The 26672-nt window shown below is 56.5% G+C and overlaps 1 protein-coding gene across 2 annotated transcripts; it reads right to left on the bottom strand.

Moving 5' to 3' along the window:
• Positions 1-862: 862 nt before the first annotated feature.
• TXNDC5 (thioredoxin domain containing 5) lies at positions 863-26573 on the bottom strand. 2 transcript variants are annotated; one of them, XM_077886104.1, is made up of 10 exons: positions 26553-26573; positions 21518-21667; positions 16171-16276; positions 12462-12558; positions 10054-10169; positions 7806-7892; positions 7168-7308; positions 4270-4352; positions 2537-2666; positions 863-1275 (listed from the first exon to the last, which is right to left on the bottom strand). In XM_077886104.1, the coding sequence occupies exons 2-10, from the start codon at positions 21604-21606 to the stop codon at positions 1153-1155; spliced, it is 972 nt and encodes a 323-aa protein (XP_077742230.1). In that variant the 5' UTR covers positions 21607-21667; positions 26553-26573; the 3' UTR covers positions 863-1152. The 2 variants fall into 2 exon arrangements, with proteins under 2 accessions (XP_077742230.1, XP_077742229.1); XM_077886103.1 differs by lacking the exon at positions 26553-26573 and adding an exon at positions 24932-25251.
• Positions 26574-26672: the final 99 nt, after the last annotated feature.

The following is a 26672-nucleotide window of genomic DNA, read 5'->3' as shown; positions in this document are numbered from 1 at the left end:
TGGCAAAGGACATACAGGTCCGTATCCTAAGGGAGCCTAGTCCGAAGGGAGCCTATTTTCCAGTGTGAAATGCTCAACCACCAGGACGGCGTGGCTTACACTGGTCCCGCACGGGTGGCCACGTGGCCTGTGCCGCCCTGGCCCAGCACCCCCCCCCACCTCAGTCTTTGGTCTTGAGGCCAATTTAATCGCGCTCTCCCCACGGCGGAGAGCAGCCCAGTCAGCCTCTCAATGACTTAGAAGCAGAATCTGGAGCCGCTTCGAGCGGGGGCTCCGCAGAGCAGAGCGGGGCTGGAGGGCCTCCCCGGTCCCCGTACCCAGGTGGCAAATCCAACCAGAAACGTTCTGGGAGGTGACAGGACAGTCAGGACAAGCCTCGTGGAACTTCCTTGCCCACATTTTCTGTGGGAGACGTCAAGTCTTACCGTTCACATGGACTCTAGGCTTCACGAGGACCTAACTAAAGACATCTCTCATGAGATTTCCCATGACTGACAGAGGCTTCCACACGCACACACACACACGCACACACACGGTTATGGCACCAACATTCTCTTACTCAGGCACGTGTCAGAAATCCCACTGCTCTCATTACAATGGCTGAGCTCTGCGATGAAAGAAGCGTTGACAGAGGCAGCAAAGCCGGGGGTGGGCGTGGAGGTATCTTCCAGAGGCCTGGGGTTTCTGTTTTTAGATCTGCTCCAAGCTAGTGACCAAGCACGCGATCAAGCAGCCAGTTCTGCCCTTCAGATCAGAGGAGCAGCACTACTGCCGCCTTTCCAGAGCTCGTGGGCAGTTCACCAGCGATGCTTTAGAGGATGCTTTCACCAGAATCACTCAGGAGCCAAAAATAGCTGGGCAATTTGATTTTCCTCAACTCTATTTTAGTCTCAAAGGAAACCATTTAGATTCATCAAGAGAAGGTTGAAGGGGACGACAGATCGGCCACTGAAAATATTTAGTTTGCGAAGGGACCATGAGTTACACGTTTACTTAGAGAAACTTAATAAAGAATCTGTAGAGTGTGTTGGCTTAAAAAACACACACACAAAGAGGATACCACAAGTTTAGTACATTCAGCTCTCTGAAAAGCCACGAGCAGAGCCTCCACGGCACCCGCGCGGTTCCGCTCCGACGGCCCGGGCGCGGGTTTTACAGCTCATCTCTGGCCTGTCGTAGGACAAACTGGTGCAGGGAGTCCAGGTCTCTGCTTCCATTGTGCTCGCTGACTTTCTGCCCTCCGCGGAAAAGCAACAATGTGGGGTAGCCTCGTACCTTAAAAAAAAAAAAAAAAAAAAAAAAAGATGAAAACCAGTGGTCCAGGTCACGTACAGATTATTTCTTAAATAAAACCAGAAAAGCTCCTATCGTCGTGACCGGGAGAGCTCGTGGCTACATTCTTGAAAGGTATGTACCGTTTAAAAAGTATTAAAAAAAAAAAGCAAAGAGCAAAGCCTTGGGGGCTCTACTCTTTCCCATCCAAAAACACACTCAAGACTAATGTCAAAGAGAGGACGTCACCCAAAAGGGGAGCGTCCGGAACTTTCGTGCACAGGCTGCCACCCGGAGCCCTGGTGCACAGGCACATTCCGATGCAGCAGGCCAGGTGGGCCTGGGGCTCTGCATTCCCAGCAAGCTCCTGGTGAATCCCCCCACTCTGGGGGCCCCACGGTGTGGCAGCAACATCCTCGAGGATACGTTTTCCAGCTGCAACGCACTTCTTTTCTAAGACTAAGGTACCAAAAAAATAAGATCTTCTTGTAAGAAGTTTTTTTTATTTAAGATTTTACTTACTTGGGGCCTACTCGAGAGCAGGGGAGGAGGAGACAATCCCAAGCAGACTCCCCACTAAGCGGGGCTCGACCTCACGACTCTGAAGTCATGACCTGAGCGGAAACCAAGAGTCTGCCGCTTACCTGACTGCGCCACCCGGGCGCCCCCACATCTACTCTCAATCTAACGAGGGAGGAAACTCCAGGGCCTCCAAATGTTTTAACAAGACATCATAGAAGCAAAAACGTCAATTACAAATCTTCTGGGCGCGCAGACTGTGCTGACGGCTCAGAGAGTGGGCGACAGCCCAGTAAGAAGCCGGGCGCGGTCTGGCTTGCTGGGACGGCCCTTTCAGGACGTGCGGCTGCTTCCCTTATTGAGAACATGGGCTTAGGTCTGCAAAGTAATCCACTCGAGGGTTTGAACGAAGACTGCTCAGCCAGCCAGAGCGGCCGTGTAGGGGGCACCCCATTCTCAGCCTGGAGTCCACTGCGCCATCTCCTATGCAGACAGCAAGACCCCAAATCCCCCCATGAGGACAGGTGGAGAGCTCATGGAAAAAGCCCTTCCTTTGAGTCAGCATCTCTTTTGCTTTTCAAAATGAACACAAGCGGGAACCTCACAAGGACACAAGCAACACTTCGTTGAGAAGCTGAGGGCAGCGTGGGTCACCCCGGTGACGACCACCTCAGACGACGGCTCCATGTGGGCACCCCCCTCCCCGCCAGGGCTCCCGGGGGGCTTTCCACGCACATGTACCCACCGAGTACTTGCTGCAGATGCTCCGTTCGGCAGTACAGTCCACCTCCGCGATCTTGACCTCTGCCAAACCAGGGAATTCCTTTCTAGAGAGTTCCTCCCACGTGGGAGCTAGATTCTTACAATGACCGCACCTGGGAAGAGAAGGACACAGCTTTGTGGGAGCCCTGGGTCAGGCTGGCTCCCCTGCAGCTTGCCGCCAAGCCGAGCCTTGTTCTGCCGTGAGAGGCAAGCAGCCATTGCCTAGAAGTTCGTAAAACATCAAATTCGCCCACGGGGGCACTAACGCTTCCTCCTCCTCCGTCCCAAACAAGGAATTCCAGTCAATCCGAAGCAGACTTTTGGCTAACCCGGTAGCAGCAAAGCTCGTGTGGAAGCAAGTTTGGATTCTGAGACCCTTTCCAGGACGGTAAGTGGAGCAGCAGGAGCTGGATGCAACATGAGCACAGGCGACACACAGGAAGCCAAACCAACTCGATGCATTTTTTTAAGAAAACACTTCATTTTAGGTTTGATTGCTATGGTCCCAAGTTCAAGACCACCTTAAGGCTTCCCTGGCGCTTCATCCGCTTGGTGCGAGCACTGAAGCCAATGCCAAGTTCGCACCAGCCTGCCCTCCTACCCGTGACGGCGCCCCTTCACTAAAGGGAGCTCCTGTCCTCAGATTTGATCTATGTAGCCTCAACACTTTATTTGGTATCATTTACTAGTGATTCTATTGTTTAAATGATTAATTTAGAGAGAGCGAGCAGGGGGAGGGGCAGAGGGAGACGGAGAAGCCTCAAGCAGACTCCCCGCTAAGCGTGGAGCTCAACGTGGGGCCCGATCTCACTGCCCTGAGCCAAAATCAAGAGCTGGATGCTCAACTGACGGCGCCGCCCAGACGCCCCTTGTGTTTCTATTCATTAGGGACAAACCCTGCACAACTCCCGCAAGTCACAGGCTCACTGACTTCTTATCTCTGCCACTGTGGTTTCTCACAAACACCCAGAATGGAACAAACTGCAGAGAAGTGACACGTTGGCGGGCTTACTCGTTCGTGTTTAGAAAGAGAATCTCACACTCTCTCCTCGAGACTCTGCTTTTCTAAGGGGATTGTTTTGAAGACAAAGCATTCTTCCCCTTTTACAGCTGAGGAAACTGAGGCTCAGAGGATAGGGAGGGCACGTGGAGTCTTGGCCCCTGCCACCTGCCCCGCTTCAGGTGGCCCTGGGCACCAACCAGGCGTCCTCCCTCTCTGCCTGGGTCCCGAGGACCATGTGGCAGGAAGGTTCGGCTCACCGGGTAACCCCCGGAACGGCTCCACCAGAGCTCTACTGGATTGCTCTACGACGTCCGAGAGGCCACGGAGTGAAGCAACGTCATGACACTCGTGGTTTGATGGACTTTACCAAAAAAAAAAAAAATCAATCTATTTGGAAAAGGACAGATACCACAAAACCTAAGCTGTCACGTGGCCATCCTAATTCTCCGTTTTCATGTTTTCCCCCCGAACAGACTGAACTTTAAAATTAACTGACCTCATCCTCCATAAATAACTGCTTGTGGACACCACCAAACCGGCCTCAACCGAGCTGAACGGAGGCGCCAACAGCCACCTCTTACTTCCTACAACCGAACCTGTGTGTAAAGGTGGCCCCCGCCAACGCCGAGCAGAGCGCGCTGGCTGAAGAGTGGGAGGTGACGATGGGACTCCAGCGCCGGGACAGAGAAGTTTCTAGGTAAACAGCCACTTACCACGGAGCATAAAACTTGATGAAGGTTAATCCTTCTGCAATGGTGTCCTCGAAGTTCTTCTCCGTGAGCGCCAACACCGTGCCCTGCGTGGGGGGGGGGGGGAGCCGCGGTTCAAATGCATCCCTTAGGCAGAGCAGGGCCGTGCTTCGGGGTAGCAGGAACACACTTCGAGAATCTTTTTAAGATGCCGTCACGCGTGCTCCAGGGTCGTACAAAAATACGCAACTTGCATTTCACAAGCTGCACCAGAAGGGCCCAGGTCCTGAGCCCCGGAGGAGGCAGGACGTGGTCCTCGGCCAGCCCGAGTGGGTTCGGGTGCTGCTGCCGCCCTCCGGGGCTCTGGGGTGCGGCCCGGTTGGCTCTGTGTGGCCTGGGCTCCGGTCTACACCTCCCAGGCTCGGAGCCCCCAGCCCCCGCAGCAGGGGTCCAACACCCCGACTCCCTGGCCCGCCTGACGTGGCGCACACGCCGTCCTCGCCGGCCCTCCGGCCCCCCAGCACACGGAGCTGTGAACGGTCTCTGCGCACTGACCTTACCCCGGACGGTCCCGAAACCACAGGCAACGGTGCATGTTTTACGTATCACAGGCTTCGTTCCGTTTTTAAATTCAAAGTAAATGTACCAACCGCTCATCGTTCTGCTGGGCAATGTCGGGGGAAGGTGCCACGCGGCAGCCTGCTCTAAAGCCATGTGGCCTTGACAGGGCTTTACGGAATTACGTCCGTGGGTTTTTCCAAAAATGGACCTGCGCTCCTCTCACGAGAGCAAGAACGTGATGATTTATCGTGTGATAAGCGTGATAAACATCGGGGGACTAAACGCACAGGGCTGCTCCCCTGGAGTCTCAGTGATTCGAGGCCACAGCCCGCCCGGGCGGCCATAGAGCACCTCCAGCTTTCTCTGTGTCCAGAAATACGACACCACGCTCCCGGGGAGGCCTACCTAATGCTGGCAAAGTGTATTATAAATGGAAGCTGTTCGGTATATAATGATACTCAATTTGGGGTGACCTTCGTAACCACCGTGACACACACGCTCCCCTAACATACGTGGTCGCGGCTACTACAAAATCTGTTGTTGGCTTCTCAGACCAAACGTCAACTTGGAACCAACACCCAGGTCGTCCCCAACCTAAGAATCCAAGTCAGGGATGGGCTATGGGGGCGAGGAGGCCCATCCCTGTCCCCACTCTAGCAGGACGGGGTGGGGGGCGGGAGGACTCGGTGTTTTCCAATTCCACACGACTACGACCCAGGGAGCAGTGGTCCCAGGCGAGCCAGGATCTGTTACGTAAATGCTGAGGGTTCGAGAGTTGCTGGGGGGGGGGGGGGGCGGGGGAGGGGGGTGGTGTCTGCACACTTACTGCCCCGGCCCCACGCAACCAGGCCACGCTGCCCTTTCTTTGCCCACCCTGTCCCGGTGTCCCAGCTAAGAACTCGGCGTGCCATGCACGACAGTCGTACGAGCTTGAACATTCTGTTCTGGAAATAGGTTGACAGGCTTTATGGCTCTCAGGTAGGCAGGCAATCAAGCACGGGTTTCCTAGGAGAACAGGATTTTGAGGCTCTGGAGAATGTCCTTTGCGCCCACGGCTTCGGCCTTGGCCTCTACCTAACGCTGCAGATGCAGAAGCCTACAGGTGTCCGCTCCGGGGCCCCGTCTAACTGACCGCTAGACCCCTCGGCCTGGTCCCCACCACAGCCCTGGAAATCAGCAACTCGATACCTGAACTCCCCCTGCCCCCGCTTCTCTCACACGTGGTGTGCACCGTGGCTTGCCAGGTGTCCCCCCAGACACGCCACCTTCCCGACTGTGCTCGGCAGAGCGGGGCTCCTTCCGCCTCCTGCTTCTCCCCTCTGCCCCCGCCACGGCCTTAGTTCGGGGGCTGCTTCATCCTGCGGCCCCAGTGCGCTGGTTCTCCATCTCTTTCTGCCAAGCATCTAAAATGCAAATCTCATACCTTCCCCTGGCTCCCAATACATACAGGGCGAAGCTCACAGTCCTGGGCCGGCCGACACAGGCCTCTGTGACCCCTGCCCCGACTGCCGGCCGCCCCAGCCCCACGCGTGCCCGGCCGCGGCACACCCACGGGCTCCCGCTCTCTCCTCCATCCGACAAGCCTTGTCTCTCCGCAGCCGCCACGGCTCTCCGGCAAACACCAGTGCACCTTTCAGTTGGTGACACTCCCCGCCCGCCTGCCCCCAGCTCCCACGACAGCCCTGAACGGCCTGGCACGCACGCGTGGGTCACGGCCCCAGGGCCTCTCTTTGTGTGTGTGGCCCTCCATCTGCCCCACCAGGTGGGAAAGCGCTCTTATTTGCTTTTGTTTCCTGGTGGCCCGGGACAGTGCCTGAAATGTGCTCAGAAAATGCACGAGTGAATCCAGAACCTTCCACTCTCTGAATGAAGGCAGCACGGCAGTGAGTCAGAGACGGCCGGCCTCAGCAAACGGAGTGCGCGAGGGCCAGCGGCCTCTCAGGCTTTGCTGCTGCTGATCTTTCAGGGCCTTTCCAGGGGTTCAAATTACTGCCGCAGGTTCTGAAGATGAACAGAGGTGGGGCCCTAACTGGCGGCAGCAGATTTTCCTAGCAAATGCCCTCAAATGTAGCGCTTAGGGACTCAAAGGGAGGAGCCTTTCAGAGCCTTTGCCACCAAATGCTCCCAGGATTTGTCTCCCAGCGACTTCAGAGAAGCTGGCAGGTTTACCCCTTACCAGCACGTGCGAGCGGCCGAAGAGCACGGTTCACGTGGAGGCGTCAGCAGCGGGCACCCACCTGGAGACTGTGACCTGCCCCCCGCTGCCCCGTCGCACGCGGTGCTGGAGCAGAGGAGCTGCCGTGGGCCCTCCCGACCGCAGCGAGCACCCGGCTGCACCCAGCAGCACCCAGCAGCACCCACCTGCGCCACGGGCTCAGCAGCTGCCACCGGGGCCTCCGACGGCTGGACGGTCTCCGGGGCCTCGCGCTCGGCGCTCCGCAGCTGTGACTCCACGTACTCTCGCAGGGACTCCAAATCCCGCTTCCCCTTGTACTGGTCGATCTGTCCGAGGAAAGGGCCACCCAAAAAGGCCGTCGGGTTAGCTCACCTGGGTGCTGCGCTCAGAGCTCACCCCCGCCGGCCGGCTTCACGAGGCCGTCACGGTGGCGCTGTGTGGAGCCACGCTCCTAGGCGGGGCACTGGGGACCAGGCCGAGCAGGCCCACTCCGCTCTTTGAGAAGCTGACCGTCGGCCAGGGGCGAGCACCTTCCCGGGAGCCCACCTTGACCCCGCTTGGGGACCGTGACCCGCCCGCAGCTACAGCAGGGCAGCTCATCTGGCGCTACCTTGAGCCGACCGAAACGTTTCCAAACGGGAGGACCACGGACAGGTTTTGTCCACCACCCAAACCTTATCAGGTAAGGGAGCGACACCGGTTCCGCCATCACCTAAGCCTTCAAGCCCGTGCCCAGACGAGCCACGCTGGCAGGTGCCACGGCCGTGAAGCCACCGAGCAGCAGCCCGCTGCGGGGAGGGCAGCCCCGGCCCCGCGGACGTACCTTCTGTCCGTCTCGGAACCACAGGAGAGCAGGGTAGCCGCGGACCTGGTTCCCCGAACAGAGTTCATAGTGCTGCGTACAGTCAACCTGAGCACAAAGTAAGACCACAGTCACCGTGCGTTTCTTCAGGAATCTTCCTGCCACACCGATTTCTGGGTCCGTGGCACCCCTGCCAGCAAGGTGCAGTTTGGGGACAGACTTCCTAAGGGCCACCCCAGGGTCCACCTGAGCTGAGGGAGCAGGGTGGGGAGATTTAGAGAAACGACTCACTCAGCTCACCTATGCGTGCCAGTGCTGGGTTAACATTTTACCTGGAGCTGGTGAGCAGAGCGAAAAGGGGAGCCTAGCCTGACGTCTGGGGACGGGAGGCCTGGCTGTGGGCAACAGAGGCCCAGGCCGATGCTAGCCTGCAGATTTACCCTCACGCTCCAACCTAGGGAACTGTGGAATCAAGGAGGAGCAAGCAGTGAATTTTAAATAGGAGTATTTGGGGGCTCTTGGGTGCTCAGTGGGTTCAGCGTCTGCCTCTGGCTCAGGTCACGATCTCAGGTCCTGGGATGGAGCCCCGCGTCGGGCTGCTCAGAGGGGAGCCTGCTTCTGCCTCCGCCCGTTTGCACGTGCTCACCTGCGTGCACGCACTCTCTGTCTCTCTCTCTCTCAAATAAATAAAATCTTAAAATGTATATAAATAGCAGTACTTGGTATAAAGATAACTGAAAAGACCTCAAATTAAGGTTATATTATGTTCTTAGTTCTATAAACTCAACTCACCATCACAGCTCTTTAAATTTATTGCATTTAAATCTTTTCAAGATTCTGTTCAACGTTTCCATGAAACATTTTATCCTAAGTCACTTCTTTCTGATTGTCTACTGGCGTTAAAATCAGCTAGTGGGACACTAAGTTGTTCTTCACTGTGTCAAAAAAGTAGGATGAAAATATCACTTTCACACACAAGACTGAAGTCAGCAGTTAGATTATTAAGGGGAAGCCCAGGAGGCCCAGCCTGAAGTCGGGGGTGGGGGGGCGCATGACGCAGGTCCAGGCTAACCCGGCCACCCGGCCGCCTGCGAGTCCAGAGATGAAGAGCCCCAGCCTGGAGGGACAGACTGTGCCGCTCATGCCTGACTCTACCAGAAACCTCTACTGACACAAACTGGAAGTTATGTCCCATAAAAACTCATAAAGTAATTTAAGGATGGAAGGAATTGGGAAGATAGAAGACAAGAAAATTCTGACCACTTCCATGAAATGTTCACTAAACTCAAAAGCATAACATGTATAACTAGAATGTGTAATCGAAAGTATTTCAATCCACTGAACTCACAACAACTCTTACAGTTCACCAGGCACGTGCCTCATGCCACGCGTCCCACGAAGCATCCGACTTTCACCCGCACCACCCGCCACATGTCAGGTCTCCTCGCGCTTTTGCCCAGCGGGGAGACCGAGGTGTGGAGGGGTGGCCGAGGGGTGGCCGAGGGGTGGCCGGCCAGGTCTACCCGGTTCCTAAGCTCACACTTCGGACCGTCTCCCTGTACTGGGCGGAGCATCTCATTAACTGCAGTTCCTGGACACGCAGCATTACTTCTGTAAACAAATCAGCCCGCTGGCGAAGCAAAAAATGGGATTTTCATAAAAGGAAACCCGTGCCTGGATGTCTGGTGGGTGCTAAAGGCTGGGTGAGGCTGAAAGTGTTTGACGGTCCAGGAGCTGCTCTGGATATTTCCAGAAAATCCACTTACACAGAAGTTGTTAGACACCATTTCTGGCTTCTCTCCGCAAAGTGGGGGAAGCTGGAAAGACTCCCAGGCAGCAGGGAGAGCGGGGCTCACCGGAGGGGGCCCTTGTGCAGGCCTCTGTGAGCACGGAGCTCAGGCTCCTCTCGGTGACAGCTCTTGGGTGAGGTCAAATGTGGATGGCCTCCAAGTCCGGCCAGCGAGCACTCACGAAGGCTGTGCCCCGTATCTTTGCAGGAAGGGCTCTGGGGCTGCCAATTCAGAATTGGCCATTGCTTCAAAATAAACAAAGGAGCCAAAGCCATAATTTATCTGGAGGCTGTGGAAAAGCCAGCACATTTGAAACCAGCCTGCCATCTGTGAAGGCGAAATGAATTATCAAGTGGCACACTAAATGGAATTAATAAATCACGTTTGCGACTTTGCACACGGAATGAATAATGGGCTACTCTGCTAATTAATCCAGCCAAAGGCGGTCTATTTCCAGGGTAATAAGGGCTTTCACTTACCTTGCCAATCTTGACAGTTTCAGAATGTTCAAGGCCCAGAGCCAGCTGCTCCCAGGCTGGAGCCAGAGCTTTGCAGTGACCACACCACGGAGCGAAGAACTTGATAAAGTGGTCGCCTTCGGTGGGGAGCCGGGGCAGAGAAGGGAGAAGGAGGGTTACTCACGTCACACCTTACTAGAGACTGGAGGGAGGCATCGTGGTCCTCCTGCTACGCTAACGTCAGTATGAACCCTTTTGCTGGTCACAAGTGACTCCGCCGACAAAGTCTGTGAGCCCACGAGGAGCCTCAAAACAAATTCTAGTTTGTTATCTTTGGGGGACAGCAGGGAACCAACTCCTCATTTGAAGAACTGGCAATAAAGGGGAAGAATCGGGCAATTCCCCTGCCTGTCTTACACGAGCTGTACCGCTGGATGACCGTGTGACGAAGGAGGGCAAGTTTCTCTCCGTCAAACAATGAAAAGAAGGACGTTTTCACTAGAATATCAGCATCCGGCAACCCTAATAAATTAACGGACTTAGGGAAACACGTCAAACCGCACCACGGGGACAGGACTGGCGAAGTCCGGGCTGGAGAATTCCGCAGGTCTCATGACCTCTGTGCTCAGCAACCAGAGCGCAAGGAAGAAAATGAGGTGTTGGGGAGGCACGTAGATTGAGACTCGCAAGGGATGTATGTGAAAGAAAGAATGAACTAAACATTAGTTTTAGGAATGCATATTTGGGCGGACGCCTGGGTGGCTCAGCGGTTGAGCCCTGCTTTCAGTTCAGGGAGTGATCCCGGGGTCCTGGGATCGAGTCTCGCATCAGGCTCCCCACAGGGAGCCTGCTTCTCCCTCTGCCTGTGTCTCTGCCTCTCTCTGTGTGTCTCGTATGAATAAAGTCTTTAAAAAAAAAAAAAAGGAATGCATATTTGGGCGGAGAATGATAAAGTAAGGTGCGGTTTCCATAAAGTCAGGACGCCACCTCCGTGAGGGCAGGAGGGCTGGGACGTGGCCAGAGTTAAGAGAGGCTGGCGGTCTTATTTCTTGAACTGGACAGTGGTTACAGAGTGGCTACTCTAGAACAATTCACTAAGCTCCACGTTTGCTTTTTGTACCTTATTTGACAATAAAAATAAACGGATTTAAAACCTGAGTTAACATCCCCTTGGTCAGGAGGGAAAAAAAAAAACAACACAACCCAAACCCACACAATCTCATTACTTAGATACTGAAGATTTTTTCTAGGCTGTTCTACATTGACCAGACTAAAAGATGTTTGGCTGAGACGAGACCCAAATCAGGCCGTGACCAGAGTGAGAACAAACCCCCAGGCACCAACGTGTGCAGGACTCGGCCGCGCCACCTGCCCACGCCGCGTTATCACCACAGCCGCGACACGTTCCAGGGAAATGGTGAAAAACTTGATGCAACAAATCGGCACCTGAGCTGCAAGGCTGCAGCCGCGCCCCCCCAGACAGGGACGGTGCTGGCCTTGTCCGTGAGGCGGGGACGAGACGTCCAAGAAGGAGCCCACTGGAGGGTCAGCAGCCCCTGCTTGGGGATGGACCCAGCGGAGCTCGTGGGCACTAACGTGAGCCCCGTCAGGGAAAACACTCCGAGGCCGCACCGTCCCCGCCCGGACAAACCTTTCACTCCAGGGAGAACAGCTCAAGGTGTCGCAGGAAGTCTCTTAGGCCTCAGGTGGGGTGGGGTTGCGACTCGGCGGCCGTGGAGTGACAAGGCCGGGCAGGATTTTTAGCCCTTTTCACCACCTTTCCAACCCAGTCTTCTGGGAGGACTTCGCGGCTGCCTCTGAGCACGGAGATGGACGAGGGGGCTGCATGTGCTTTCGAGCCAGCTGTTCGGGAACGTGCGAATCGGGGACTTACGTGCCATTGACCTTAGAGACTGTACACAGGTCATTCTGTATTCGGGAGACCATTTTCAAAAAAAAGGGGGATGTGATACAGAAAAGTATTTTAAGCATAAAGAACACCCGTTCTGTTTTGCACATGACGGTCCCACTAAATTCTAGTGTAAATACATAAGACACTTCTATTTCTGCCTTAGGTCGATAAGCACGATTCACATTAATATAAGTAAATCCTTTCTCAGCCGAGGAGGCACCGTCCAGCTGGTGTACAAATTAAGTGTGCCCGTTTGTGATTTGTGAGCTTAAGGCTTCGGCTAGCCTTAAAACTGGCATCTAAGGACAGGGACCAGAGGAATCACTGCCAAGAGGAAGAGCGGGAACAAGGATGCTAACAGGTCTGGAAGAGAGAAACCAGGCTCAGTGCCACAGACGTTCCTGTGAGCCCTCAAGTGCCAAGAAGGAAACGCCCGGCAGATCAAGGAGCGGCGGATGCTCAGTGGTTCTGAGGTGCGTCTCCCGCCGCGGACAGCCACGCCATTCACCCGGCATACCTTGTGCCACGTGCAGCTCAAAGTTGCTCGCTGAGAGCTCGTACAGGCCCTGCTTGCGCTCAGGGGCTCTGGGCGGTTCTGCTGCTGGCTCTGGTGTCTAATGGGGAGAAACGAGACAACGGTCACTGGGTTTCCATGCGGAGACGTAGTGAGACCTGCTGAGGAGGAGACTCGTGTCTGTCTAGAACCTTCCACAGGCCTCCTCCCTGACCTGGCTACATCAGACTCCGTGGGATGCTGCTGTGTGGAGGGAACCCGAGGCGGGAATCCACGCTCCTGCAGGAAGCCCCTTGGCGGTGTCCCCACGGGGACACAGCGGCCAGACGCAGGGGCCAGGCCCACCCCAAGGGACACGCCGCCCGCTCCCTGGCGCAGGGCCTCCGATCCCCGGGGAGCTCGAGGTGAACTCCCCGAGCGCTGGCCCCGAAGAGCGGCGAGGGGCCTTCTGGGGGACGCATCTGCCGGTGCCAGAGCAGGAGCCGTCCTGTCACCGCAGCACCACACAGCGGGGGCCTCAACCCAAGCGCCCGAGGCGACAGGGAGCCCCGCACGGGGGCGGGTGCCACTCAGGTCCTACCTGGCCGCGCCTGTTTCTCCGAAGGACAACATCCAGGTGAAGCCATGAGGAGCAGTGACGGCGCACGGCCGGAGGCTGCAGGAGGCCTCCTATGGTCCCACCTGCTCCGGGGCCGCGCCGCAGCCCCCGACGGCAGCCTGCCCTACTCACCTGCGAGTGGCCTGGCTTGCTTGGCCTTACAATTTTGTCTGGTGACAGGTTTTTTTTTTTTTTTTTTTTTTTTTGGTGACAGGTTTTTAAAAACCTCACTCTAGGGGATCCCCGGGTGGCGCAGCGGTTGAGTGCCTGCCTTCGACCCAGGGCGTGATTCCGGGGTCCCGGGATCGAGTCCCACGTCAGGCTCCCTGCTGGAGCCCACTTCTCCCTCTGCCTGTGTCTCTGCCCCTCTCTCTCTGTCTTACGTGAATAAATAAAATCTTTAAATAAAAAAAAAAAAACCTCACTCAAAAGTAGGAAAAGATGTCTTTTACAAAGATTATCACATTCCTTGAGCACTTCTGATGGAAAAATTGTAAATGACCTAAATATCCATTGACAAGAAGGAGCTGAGTTCTGGCAAACCCACGTGACAGTATCAAATTGATACATACAGGGGCGCCTGGATGGCTCGGCGGAGGGGCGTCTGCCTCCGGCTCGGGCCGGGTCCCAGGATCAAGTCCCACATTGGGCGCCCCACAGGGAGCCTGACTCCTCCCTCTGCCTGTGTCTCTGCCTCTCTCTGTGTGTCTCTCATGGACAAATACATAAGATCTTTAAAAAATATATGATCAATATAAAGGTAACTATATAAAAATATCACTTGTGAAAAGATGACATTTATATGGTTTTAACTATTTAAGAAAAAAATACAGAAGCAAATACGGAAATTGAAAACAAAGTAGCAGGTTTTCTTTCTTTCTCTTTCTTTCTTTGAGTTTCTCTACTATTGCCACAACACTGGGTGGGGGCAATCTAAAGCTATCCTGTTTCAATACACAAAAAACGTATACATCGAGTTACTGAGGTATAAATACGGATGAAGAACTTTTTAAAACATTTTCACCTCCAATAAAAAGCAAGTTCCAAATTGAAAAGAATTTTCGGTTTGCAATATAAGGTGGGCGTATCTGAACTTTCCTACAATGAGGCACACCGTTACTGTTCCCAGCGATTGTGGGAGCGAGGGCATGGGGCGCGGGTGGACCCCAGCAGCCAAGCCCCCCACCGGAGGGGACACCCGCTTGGGCTCAGGACGTCTCCGCCGCCAGCGGGCAGAGGCCGGCCTCGGTCCTTCCCCGCCTGCGCTGGGGCTGCCACGGCCTGAGAGGGGAGCTCAGTGCACTGGACAAGTCCCTCTGCCGTCCTCACGTGCCTACGGGTTTCCTGAGCGAAGCCGTCACAGAAGACTGGCATTTTGGCGCCAAAGAACGATGAGAAAAGAGATGAACGTGTTTGTGAGACCATTGACTTTTGAAAGCTGGTCTCCTCCAATCAGAGAACATTTTCACAGAGGAAACCAACTGAAGTTTAAATCTGCATGAAAGTTCCACCTGCACATGTAACTCTCTGGCCCTGACGAACATGCAGATGGACTCTGAGGGCTTGTGGCTTTCCCCGTTACCTAAAATTAGATGAAGTCTCGGCTCAACCCTCCTTCGAGGCCTTGCACCATGCAGTTAGCTGCAGCCTTGGTGAGCACGAGGGGACCCGGCACCAGAGTAGCAGGTGCGCTTCCGACAGGCTGTGACATCTACGCACAACGTGGGGACAGCCAGAGGACCACGCAGTCACCCTGGGCAGTGACCCCGACAGCAGCAGAGCCCCCAAAGCCTGCTGGTCCCTCATGCGGGCGCGGACCACCTTCGAGGCAGCGAGCGCCCACCTCCGACCCTAAAGCCGTCTCGTCTCACTGAACCATTCTGTTGAAGTTAGACTTCAGGGGCTCTTATTTCGTCAGAATCCTACAGCACGGGCCGCTGGCCATCTTTCCGGACCCTCACGACACAGCGCCATGAGCCGTCAAACCCAACCCAGCCTCCTGAGCATCTGCGTTAAAGCAGAACACGCCGCACACGAAGGGACGCTTACTGGATGCTTTATGATCGTACTGATTTGTGAGACAAAACTAAGACCCCCAACATCAACTGGAGGGGGAGAACTGCAGAATTTTCTTAGTAACATTCTACACACAGCTGCATCTTTAGAAATTCTCTCAGAAATCCTACAGTCTCCACACCGCCCTGATCTCACTACCCTGAGGCCAGGGAGGGCAGACACTGAGAGTATTAAAGGTTTTTATTAAATGACGTTATTGGCCACACTGGCGAGCACCTCGGTCCTCAGAGTCCAGAGGAAAAGGAGGGGTTCACACGGCAAGAGAAGGCGGGAAGTTGGCCTGGACTGGATATTTGGGCTTAGGCCTGGCCCTGACCCCGAGTCAATCCGTGATGCTAAAGAATTAGCGTCACTTGTATACGTGTGAGCGCGGCACAGAGGTTGATGTTAAAAAGTACTAAGTGCACCTCTGTGAGATGTGCCCTGGGGTGTCCACAGATGATGCTCTCCCGAGGGCTGACTCCGCAGCCAGACAAGGGCACAGCACAAGGTGGGCAAGACGGGGAGCATCGGGGACCATCGTCATCCTCCCCCTCGTTCACGCACTGCCTGTTACTCTTCTCTCTACTCGTGTGCGTGTCTGAGTATTTCCATAATAAAAAGCTCGGTCGGTAACAGTTCACCTTTTTCCACTACGCTACTCAGAGCAGTGAGAACAGAGACCAAAAGAAGGGGATGCAGAGGGGCGGGGAGCGCTGGGGTGGGGAAGGCGAGGGGGGCTGGTGTTCAGTGGAGACGGGGTTTCGGTTCTGCAAGGTGAAGAGAGGGCTGGGGATGGCTGCACAACAGGGCCAGCGCGCCGACCACCACCGGATTTGGGTGCTCAGAAATGGCTACGATGGTAAATTTCGTACCATGTGTATTTTACCACAATAAACAGAAACTGGGAAGGAAAAAAGAGTCCCTTTCTACCTACAAACGTCGATCCATTTCTAAGACTATAAAGGTGCTTCGAAACGGGACCTTACCGGCCTCTTTACTACCCGAACTGTAGGAAGGGAGAGAGGACGGGAGGTGGGGAGGCCTCCTTGCACTCACCGCAGGCTCCTCGTTCAGCGTCTGCAGCATCCAGTTCTCCAGTGCCTGGAAATCCCGAGGCCCCTGGTACTTCACAGCTTCCTGGCCAGGCTTGAAAAACTTCAAGCTGAAAGGTCGAGAGAGGACAAGACAGAGCAGTTTTCAACAGGTGGGAGCGCTCCGAGTGGATGGCGCTGTCCCGTTGGGACCCCTCAGTGGGCCGCATGCAGCCAGGCACGGGCCTGCCACCCTCGGCTAGACCTCAGAAAGACAGGGAAATGATGTCCCGGGAGAAAACATATCCACCTAATCCCACACTTTTAAGAAGTCTCTTAACTTATTCAAGAAAAATAAGACCGAGCAGAACACATGAAGTCCAAGAGGCTGTGAACGAAACCCCAAACCACTGGGGTTTAGGAGACAGGACTTCCAGGCTTTTCCTTGCTAGGTATTCATCATCCTTCCCAGGCTTTAGTAGTTCTTAGAGTCTTACAGTTTTTATTTTTTTTTTTATTTATTTTTTTATTTATTTATTTTTTTTTTTTTAATATTTTATTTATTCATGAGAAACACACAGAGAGAGGGGGGGAAGGGGCAGAGACACAGGCAGAGGGAGAAGCAGGCTCCATGCAGGGAGCCTGACGTGGGACTCGATCCAGGGTGTCCAGGATCACACCCTGGGCCAAAGGTGGCGCTAAACCGCCGAGCCACCAGGCTGCCCTCTTACAGTTTTTAAAGAAAATAATTTATTGCCTCTGCTTCTCTCTCTGTCTCTCATGAATAAATAAAATCTTAAAAAAGTGGCGGGGGGATCCCTGGGTGACTCAGCAGTTGAGCGCCTGCCTGCCTTCGGCCCAGGGCGTGATCCCGGGATCCGGGGATCGAGTCCCACGTTGGGCTCCCTGCATGGAGCCTGCTCCTCCCTCTCCCTGTGTCTCTGCCTCTCTCTCTCTCTCATGAATAAATAAAATCTTTAAACAAAAAATTTAAAAATGTAGTAGACATAGTACTGTTTGGCAATAAATGTATTTCCGGGCTACCCTGTCAGCTCTTCGACTCTTACAAAGCATGAATGTCCAGGTTCTGGGAGAATTTACATTTCCAGCATGAGAACAGCCTTGACATTGCCTGAAAGGGTCTATCACTTCCCCTACGGAGCAGGAATTTTCTTTTTCCATGTAAATTAGCCTCCGAAGGGGGCTGCAGATAGAATGCACAGCCCTTCCTCTGGTGGCTGAGCAGGATTCCCCGCCGCTTCCTCTGGTGGCCGAGCAGGATTCCCCGCCGGGGGCGGGAAGCACACCTCCAGATCCTGTGCCATTCAACAGGTGACGGTGACGGAAAAACAGGCTCTAGATAGGGCTTCACAGGAGGCGTCGAGGATGCAGCAGGAATATACGGCAACCACAGAAGGAGGGAAACAGAGGCCAGCAGTTTTGGGCGCCTCTTCCTCCAAATCTCCCTGCGCTGTGCGTCACGCGCGTGGGCACTGGCAGCGGGGTGCAGCCTCAGAACTCAAGGTACCCGGGCTTCGGCGCCGCAGGGCTGAAGAGCTAACTCCCCAAGGCCTCAGAATGAAGGTTCGAGACCAGTGCGTTAGCTGGAAGAGGCGGTGGGATCCCTGTGGGCTCACGGGCCTTCCCACCCTGAGATCGTGCAGCTTCGGCGACGTCGCCCACGGGCCTCCGGGGAGAGTTCGGGCCCTGCCTCCTCGGGAGCTCGGACCTTTACGGCCCTCCCGGCCGGACTCCCAGCAGCCTGGCCAGGACCCCGCTACTTGACCAACTTATACGTGGTGAGCAGCTCGAGGATGCAGCTCGAGGATGATCTCATGGATCCGAAGGCCGCACCCACCCCTGGGACCTCTGGAAGCTCTGGAAACCTGCTGTGCCCGTGAGAGCTAGAAGATGCTTAGTGGAGTCCCCCCCCATGCCCTCCCCCCCCCCCCATCTCTCTTCCAGGGGGGCCTCCCTCACCAGGGCTCTTCAGAGTGGAAAAGGCCTGGAGCCACCAGCACCATCGGGCCCATTCCCTCCAATTCTTTGCTAACATTAAAATGCAGTAAAACCTCACCTGTGAATTTTTTTTTTTTTTTCTGATTTGGTGTGTGCTAAGCAACACACAAATAATTTTTTGAAATCTCTTCTTGTTGGATTAGAAATCTTTGTAGTCTGCCCAAGCCAGAGGCTCTTCCTTAAGTTCACAGAGCCGAGGGATAGAATTAAGGGCTTCCTTTACAGACTGTCCGGGGCATCTGGCCCCAGTTCTCGCTGTAGATGGGCTGAGGGAGGCGATGGGGAGACGGCCACAGGGTACGAGCCCAAAGGACAGCCCCAAATGTTTCCCCCTATTTCTAAACTGCCACATGGGTGTTTGCTCTTCCTGGTGATCTGTTTTTCTTTCAAGGAGACGGCAGGGGAGAAAAAGCTCCATTAGTGGGTCACTCTGGAAATCTAGGATCGCAGTCCTAGCGCTACAGAAGAGGTGGTGTTACCGGCTGACTTGGGTCGCCCAAAGCCGACCTGTCGGAAGTCCTAGCCGCCTGTCCCTCAGAATGTAACCTTATTTGGAAATAGGATCCTTACAGATATAAGTAAGTGACAATGAGGCTACGAGGGTGGGCCCTAATCTAGCATGTCTGGGGTCCTTATAAAAAGGAGGAAATTGGGACACCTGGGTGGCTCAGCACTTGAGCGTCTGCCTTTGGCTCAGGGCGTGATCCCAGGAACCTGGCCGGATCGAGTCCCACATTGGGCTCCCTGCATGGAGCCTGCTTCTCCCTCTCCCTATGTCTCTGCTTCTCTCTGTGTCTCTCATGAATGAATAAATAAAATCTTTAAAAAAAAGGGGGGGGGGATTTGGACACAGAGAGAGCCATGTACAGAGAAAGAAGGCCGTGAGGACAGAGGTTTGGGTGCAGCCACCACCAGACGCTAGGCAGAGGCCAGAAAGGATTCCCCTCTGGGTTTCAGAGCGCTGTTGGCCTCCCCAACTGTGAGACGATAAATTTCTGTTCTCTTCAGTCACCTGGTTTGCAGTGCTTGTGTCGGCAGCCCTAGCAAACCTCCCCCAGATGATGCGGATTCCTTACCGGCTCAACAGCATGACCTCCAAACACTTTTCTAAGCACCCTGAGAAATCCTAGGAGAATGGGAACCCCAACTCTCTCCCCGTGCAACCCTTTATTTCAGTGGGAGGGCCCATGGCTAGAAGGACCCCACACCGTGTGCTCAGGCATTTGCATCCATCATCTGCTGCATCTCCCTGAGATGGGCACCGTGTCGGGGGAAGCAAATCTCACACAGGTCAATACGTGAATGCCCGGTGGGACCAGGGTTAACGCGGTGCACCCTGCCTCCTGCATTCCCCGAAAGAAATCTGTCCTCCAGCACCGGCTCAGGGCTGTGAGGGTCGCAGAAGAATGTCCTTCCCAAACAATGTTCACTGTCGTGCGAGCTCACTTCAGTTCTTTTTAAGGACACAAAACCAGTGCATGGTGTTCTCGGGGAGACCGTATCTCCTAAATCAGGACATGTGATTCAACGGGGCTCTTTAAAATCTGAGAATAATGGGGCACCGGGGCGGCCCAGTTGACTGAGCATCCCACTCTTGATTTTGGCTCAGCTCACCATCTCAGGGTCAGGAGATCGAGCCCCACGTCAGGCTCTGTGCTCAGCTTGGAGTCTGCTTGTCCCTCTCCCTCTGCTCCTCCCCCCGCTCCACCTCTCACAAATAAATAAATGAAATATTTAAAAATCTGTGGATAACATCTATGGAGCAAGTGATGTCGCAGCCAGATAGCTCAGATGACCAGGTGGAGGTGGAACCCTCTGCCGCCCCCTCACACTTGCTCTGCTCAGCCTCACGAGGCCTGCCTCCCTCCCAGTGGTGTGGCTGGTGGCACACATGACCACATGGCCACACTCGGCCCACTCCTTAAGAGTGGACACCATAGCCTAACATCTCTGCACCTTGAAAGTAACGGGCTCTCAACAGGTAAGCATCAATCTCCTCACCTGGACCCACCACTCAGACGGCTTCCTGGCGACGCTCTCCGTCTATGCGGAGTTTCTTTTAAAGGCAACGCTATGAAGCATAGGACAATGATGCCTCTAGGTAGGTGCACGTGGTAGAAAATTTTCTCTACTGATCTGATCTGAATGATGGCACTTAGATCAGCACTGGTCACCAAAGACCAAGAATTCTAGTGTCCTTTGTGAAAATGCCCGAATTCCAAATGTTAGGGAAAACCTTAGACATTTACTGTGTGTGTTCAGATCAGTGTCTGCAAACATGTTATTTCATCTAACAATGTTACTGGAGGGGGTGGTATCAACATCCTTTTTCAGACTCCGAGGTTAAATAGCGTGACCTGGCCTGCGTGATAAATAAAGGGTAGGACCAGGATTCTGACGTGGCTTTTAGGTTCCAGCCCAGAGCTCCCTCCCCTCTTCTGCGCTACACTTTTCCATGCTGTCTCTCGGGTCTGAAGACAGGCCCAGGTTTTACAAGAATTTCCTTCTTTCATCAACACGAACCAGTATCTGGGGAATACAGTGGCCAACACCCCGCCATACATATGGAAACCGCACCTTCACTCTACCACCTGCCTGCGGTCTGAGGGGGGCTGCTGCCTAAGATACCCTGCCCCTTTGGCCACAAGGACTGCAAAGAACATTCCATTGAAGCTGGGCAATCGGTGGTGAGCCCAAGCCCACCGTGACTGCGAGGGATGCAGGGCTGGAAGGGTTAATCACTTACGGGACTAAACGGGGCCCTAAACCCTTGGAGGAGCTGAGCCTCAGAGCTTCTTCCACCGCCTTCCATTTCATCCCCTTTTGCTTACTGGGCCAGTTTCAATTTCTGTCTCTTAACACCCCACCCTCCACCCCCCAAAATTTATTTTAACAGTCAAGGCCGTAAGGAACGCCCCTTGTTAGAGCGGCTAGATTCCTTTGTCCCCTTTCCTTCCAACAGAAGCAGCCCTGCGCGCGTCGCTTGGGAACTTACTCCAGGAAGGATGCTCGACAACAACAGAAGTGACCAAAGACTCAAAGTAAAACTGATGACAAAGCTTGCTCGTGGGGTCAAGGTACTTGTGAGCATCACGGCTGACGGGACGCCGCGGAGGCCACCGTTTCTGCTTCTTACACACACACACACACACACACACACACACACTCTTAGAAACAGGAAAACCCCACACGGATTAATGAAAGGCGTTTTCCAAACAAAGCCCAAGAAGGCATTTCTTCTTGCGTGAGGGTCAGCCCTCCGGGCTTAGCTTCAGCGCCTCCCCCCCTCAGACCACAGAGTGGGCTACCAGAAGCCTAGCGCGGGACGCGCAGGGGACTAGGCCCCGACTTACGTGGGGTATCCTCGCACACCCTGCTCGGAGCACACGTCTGAGTCGGCCGTGCAGTCCACCTTGGCCACGTAGACCTTGGCGTCCTCCATGCTGTTGTACTTGTCTCCCAGCTCGTTCCAGGTAGGCTGCAGCCGCTGGCAGTGTCCGCACCTGGAAGCGGGTGAGGGGACGCTGAGTCTCGGGCCAGAGGGCGCCGGACCCACCTCTGTGGGTATCACTGCAGCACGCTGCCCTGCCGCCACCACCGGGGAGCCCCTGCGGGGTTCCCAGCCCCAAAGGGACACCCAGCAAGGCACTGGGCCTGCCACCCACCTTGCTCAGGGCCTGCGGTCCTCCCCTGCTGCCCGCCTGCCCTTGCCATCGGTCCCGGAGCCAAATGCTACTACCAGCACTTTCTGGAAGGGCCCTGCTTTGGCCTGCCCCCCAGGAAGCGGTACCGGCTCCCTCGGACACCGCCTCTCTAGGCCCACCTGGGCAGACAGGAATTTGCCCTTCAGGTCTAGTTTGGGTGTCACTTCCTCCAAGCAGTCAGCTCTGACTTCCCAGGCTGCTTGGTGCCCTTCTCTTGTTCTGGAAACCTCCCTGGCTCCCTGCTCTCCTGCAGCAACTTTGCACTGCTCGCCTTAATCGCTCCTTTTTAGCTGAGACTCTCCTAAATAAGTATCTGCAAATGCAGACAGAACTGACCATCTTTACTTATCAGCTGCCTACAATGCCGTATCTGAAGTCTGCATGAGCCGGGACTGGAAACTTGGATCTCGAGCCTCAAGGACAATCACACAGAATTACAGCCTGGGGCGGAGGGGGGGGGGGTCAATCACCTGGTGTGTATTCACGATGTCTACAAAGGAACAAAGTTGCCCTATTACTTTTCAAAGTGATCTTTAAAATGTGTGCTTATATGAACGCCCCGACATTGAAAATGGTCCATCTGTCCTCAAAGTAACTTTTCAAGAAAATCAGTGTTAAATTGCGTCTTTTTTTTTTCTTTGCTTCTTTTCTTTTCTGACAGTTGACCTCCATAACAAGGACGGAAAGGTAGCCCTGGACAAGTCGGCTTCAAGCTAATGTGGCTTCCCTGTGCAAGCACTATCCTGGCCAGCAAAGAGAACCCCTGCTTTACAAGAAGCTCAAATACAGTATGATTCCTTCTTTCCTGGACGGTAATTGTGAGGGAAAACCAGTGTTACATGTAAGTTATACTGTTATGTATTAAGTTACATAATTTATATGGTGCAAGTGCCATGAAGACAAGCACTGTTCTTTTTACAGCTGTATTCCCAGCACTCAGCACATGCTTGGCAGGTACTAAGCTCGGCAATTTCTTAGTGATGGATCAATCCGTAGGTGCCATGTGGTCGGCACCTCTGGTTGGGCCCCTTGTGGCTCTAGCATGAACCTCTGAGACAGTAGTTACATTCAGAAGGCAGTCTGTGGCCATGTAACGGAGCAAAGCCACCTGGTGCCCCCCCAGGAGGTGGCCCCAGCCTTGACCTCATTGTCCACCAGATTCAAGGTGAGCCACAACTGGCCATACAGAAGCTGTGGCCTGACGTTAATGCAAAATCTACAGCAGAGGGACATCCTTACATCCACCAAGTTCAGAGCAAAAATATGCAGAGCAATATTTTTGTTACATGCCACCCCTGCCCCCAGATCATATGTGGGCTTCTAAAATTCCGGAGACGGAAACTGGAAAGAGATGGGGGAAAGGGGTAGCCCACAGCATGTTCTACGTGAGCTCTAATGTGTTCTTAAAGTCAGGCTTTTAAATGCCATCAGAGAAACCACGCGTCTCTATTTAAGTATATTGTAGCAGACTCTTAAGAAGAAGAAAAAAACCTTCAAAAGTTAATTTTTCTGGGAGCATCCATCTAGAAAAGGAATTTCCTTAAGAGCAAATGCCCAGATTTGCCAGTCTTGTGCCTCACTCCGTCTAGGACTAGCTGTAGGTATTACTGAGACTCCAAAATTAAAACTCCATCCGCACTGTATGGACTTTATATGTCTATGGGTCAGTTTTTTAAAACAATAAAGAAAAACAACCCATGGGCTTATCCCACTGAAAAAAGGCTCCCATTAAGTAGCGTATTTAACTGGAGTAGTTACTCTGAAAATACTCCTTCACAGAAGAACTATGAATAATGAACAATTATTTGTTGCTACAAAATATCTTCTAGGCCTCGGGCAGCTCTAAAACCTCACCTCCGGCCGGTTCTCGGTTCTCACACAATGAACCCGAGATACTTTGTTAATAAGTGACAGCTCTGACCCAGACCTGCCTCCCCCGCCCCCGCCCCCGCCCCAGAAGCTGATTTATCTGCAAAGAACTGAAATGCACGAACAGCCTGATTATGGAAAGAAAAAAAAGTTTCCTCCAGCTTCCGCCCGCACATTTTCGGAACAAGCCGGATTTTCTTGGGCATCTTCTCCCGGTTCCTTCCTACATCCCTTCCCCACGTCTCCGCGAGCCTCTCTCCCGCTCCGGGGAAGCACGCCAGATGCTGCCGTGAGCCTGCGAACCGCCTGGGCCCTCGAACCGGCTCCGGGCTCCTCGCCGGGCGTCTGGGCTCCCGTGCGTCGGGGGGCCCCGGAGGCTGGGTCCCGGGGAAGGGTCGCCGCGACCGGCCAGCGGAGAGCCCGGGCAGGAGGAGCCGGCTGCGGAGCTCGCGCTTTGCAGAGGACCAGGCCCCACGGGAGCAGCGGGGTGGAGGTGCGGGGGGCTGCAGGGGGGGGAGCAGAGGACCGGGCCCCACGGGAGCAGCGGGGTGGAGGTGCGGGGGGCTGCAGGGGGGGGAGCAGAGGACCGGGCCCCACGGGAGCAGCGGGGTGGAGGTGCGGGGGGCTGCAGGGGGGGGAGCAGAGGACCGGGCCCCACGGGAGCAGCGGGGTGGAGGTGCGGGGGGCTGCAGGGGGGGGAGCAGAGGACCGGGCCCCACGGGAGCAGCGGGGTGGAGGTGCGGGGGGCTGCAGGGGGGCGGGAGTCCGGGCACAGCTCCCCATCCACTCTGAGCTGCGAGGGGGTCCCCGGCACCCCCGGCCCGAGCTGCCCCTTCCCACCTCCGCCCCGGGCACGGGGTGGGCCGTGACAAGTAGCCCCCGGTGCAGGGACGGGCGTGCGGGGAGCGCACCCAGACCCCGCCGCACGTGGCCCCGGGCCCCCGCCCCCGCAGGCCGCCGCCGCCGCCGCGCAGGAAGTTGGGGGTGGGGGCGGGGCCTCGGGTGGGGGCGGGGCCTCGGGGGGCGGGGCGGGGCGGGGCGGGCGGCCTCCTCCCGGCGGTGGCCTGGGGCCCGCCCTCCTGCACCGCCGGCCGCCCTGCGCCACGTCAGCCGCGAGCGCCCCCGCCCCCGCCCCCCGCGCCCCTGCCCCCCGCCCCCCGCCCCCGCGGGGCCCCGAGGAGCGCGGCCACTTACCAGGGCGCGAAGAACATGACGAAGTGCGCGGCGCTCCGGATCCCGTGCGTGAACATGTCGGCCGTGTACAGGTGCCGGGCGTGCGGGTCCTGGCCGCCCCCGCCCGCGCCCGCGCCCCCGCCCGCGCCCCCGCCCGCGCCCGCTTGGGGCCCGTCCTCGCCCCCCGCCGCGCCCTGGGCCCAGGCGCCCCCGGGCCCGCGCCCGCCGCCATCGCCCAGCAGCAGGAGCAGCGGCAGCGCGGCCAGGGCCAGCGGCGGGAGGACGCGTCCGGGGCGCGCGGGCATCACGGCGGGGCTGGCGCGCTCTCGCCGCCGCGGCCGGTCCCCTCCGCGCCCGCCGCCGCCCGCCCCGCCCCCGCCCCGCCCCCGCCCCGCCCCCCGCGGGCCGCGCCCCGGCCGCGCCCCGCCCCGCGCCCGCCGAGGCCGAGGCCCAGTCCGCGCGCGCCCGCTGCGCCCCGGCTGCCCGGGGAGGGAGAGGGGAGGAGAAGGATGGGAGGGGGAGGTGGGGGGAGGGGAGGGGGATAAGGAGGGAGGGGAGGGGAAAGGAGGCGGAGGAGGAGGGGGGAGGGGGAGGGGTAAGGAGGGGGAGGGGAGGAGGATGGAGGGGAGGGATAAGGAGGGAGGAAGGAGGGGAAGAAGGGGGAGGGCAGGAGTGGGGGAGGGGAGGGTGGGGGAAGGGGAGGAGGAGGAAGAGGATGGAGGGGAAGGAGGGGGGAGGAGAAGGATGGGAGGGGAAAGTGGGGGGAGGGGAGGGGGCGGGGTAAGGAGGGGGGAGGAGGGAGGGGAGGGGAAAGGAGGAGGAGGGAGGGGGAGGGGTAAGGAGGGAGGGGGAGGAATGAGGAGGGGGAGGGGAGGGATAAGGAGGGAGGAAGGAGGGGAAGAAGGGGGGAGGGCGGGAGTGGGGGAGGGGAGGGTGGGGGAAGGGGAGGAGGAGGAAGAGGATGGAGGAGAGGGGAGGGGAAGGAGGGGAGAGGAGAAAGGGGGAGGATGGAGGAGAGGGGAAAGGAGGGAAGGGGGAAGGGAGGGGAGGGGAAAGGAGGGATGGGGGAGGGGAGGGGAAAGGAGGGGGATGGAGGAGAGGGGTAAGGATGGAAGGGGAGGGGAGGAGGAAGGGGAGGGGAAAGGAGGGCGGAGAGGGGAGGAGAGGGCCCGCTCAGTCCCGAGGAGACCCCGGGATTTCGGGCCGGAGGAAGAAAGCGCGGGGGTGGGGGCCTGGGCTCGGGGACCTGGGGCCCTGGGGTCCTGGGGCCCCGCCGTCCGGGTTGTCATCCGCGCCCCGCCTGAGTTCCCTGGGTCCTGGGTCGGAGCGGCCTCCGGTAAGCGTCCGCCCGGCCGGCCGCGGAGCCCCGAAGCCCGGCCGCTGCCCGCACCCCTGCTCCGGAACCCGGGGGGGGGGGGAGGTCGGGCCCTGCGGCCCCCCCCCCCCCCCCCGCCCCGGTTCGCGCCGCGCCTCCCCGCAGGCGGGAGTCGGAGTCTCGCGGCCGAGCCCGGGCATCTGAAGCTACATTCGGGGGAACCCTGCCTGCGCCCGGGGATCCGCGTGGCCCCGGAGCATCCTCGACCGGGCAGCCTCGGGGCAGGTACCCTTGGCAGGGCGACCGCGCAAGCGCCGGGTGACTCACCTGGCGCTCCTCGGCCCCGACTCTGCCGGCCACCCGGAGGCCACCCTGACCGCAGTTTGCCAGGTGCCCAACCATCAGTTTCCCCTCGAACGCTCTTCTCCCGACCACTGCCACGCGCGA

The sequence above is a fragment of the Canis aureus genome, chromosome 37 (genome assembly GCF_053574225.1).
Source record: "Canis aureus isolate CA01 chromosome 37, VMU_Caureus_v.1.0, whole genome shotgun sequence".
NCBI classification, from domain to species: Eukaryota; Metazoa; Chordata; class Mammalia; order Carnivora; family Canidae; genus Canis; species Canis aureus.
Note: the sequence above shows the minus strand (reverse complement) of the source record. Positions and strands in the feature narration are given on the sequence as shown.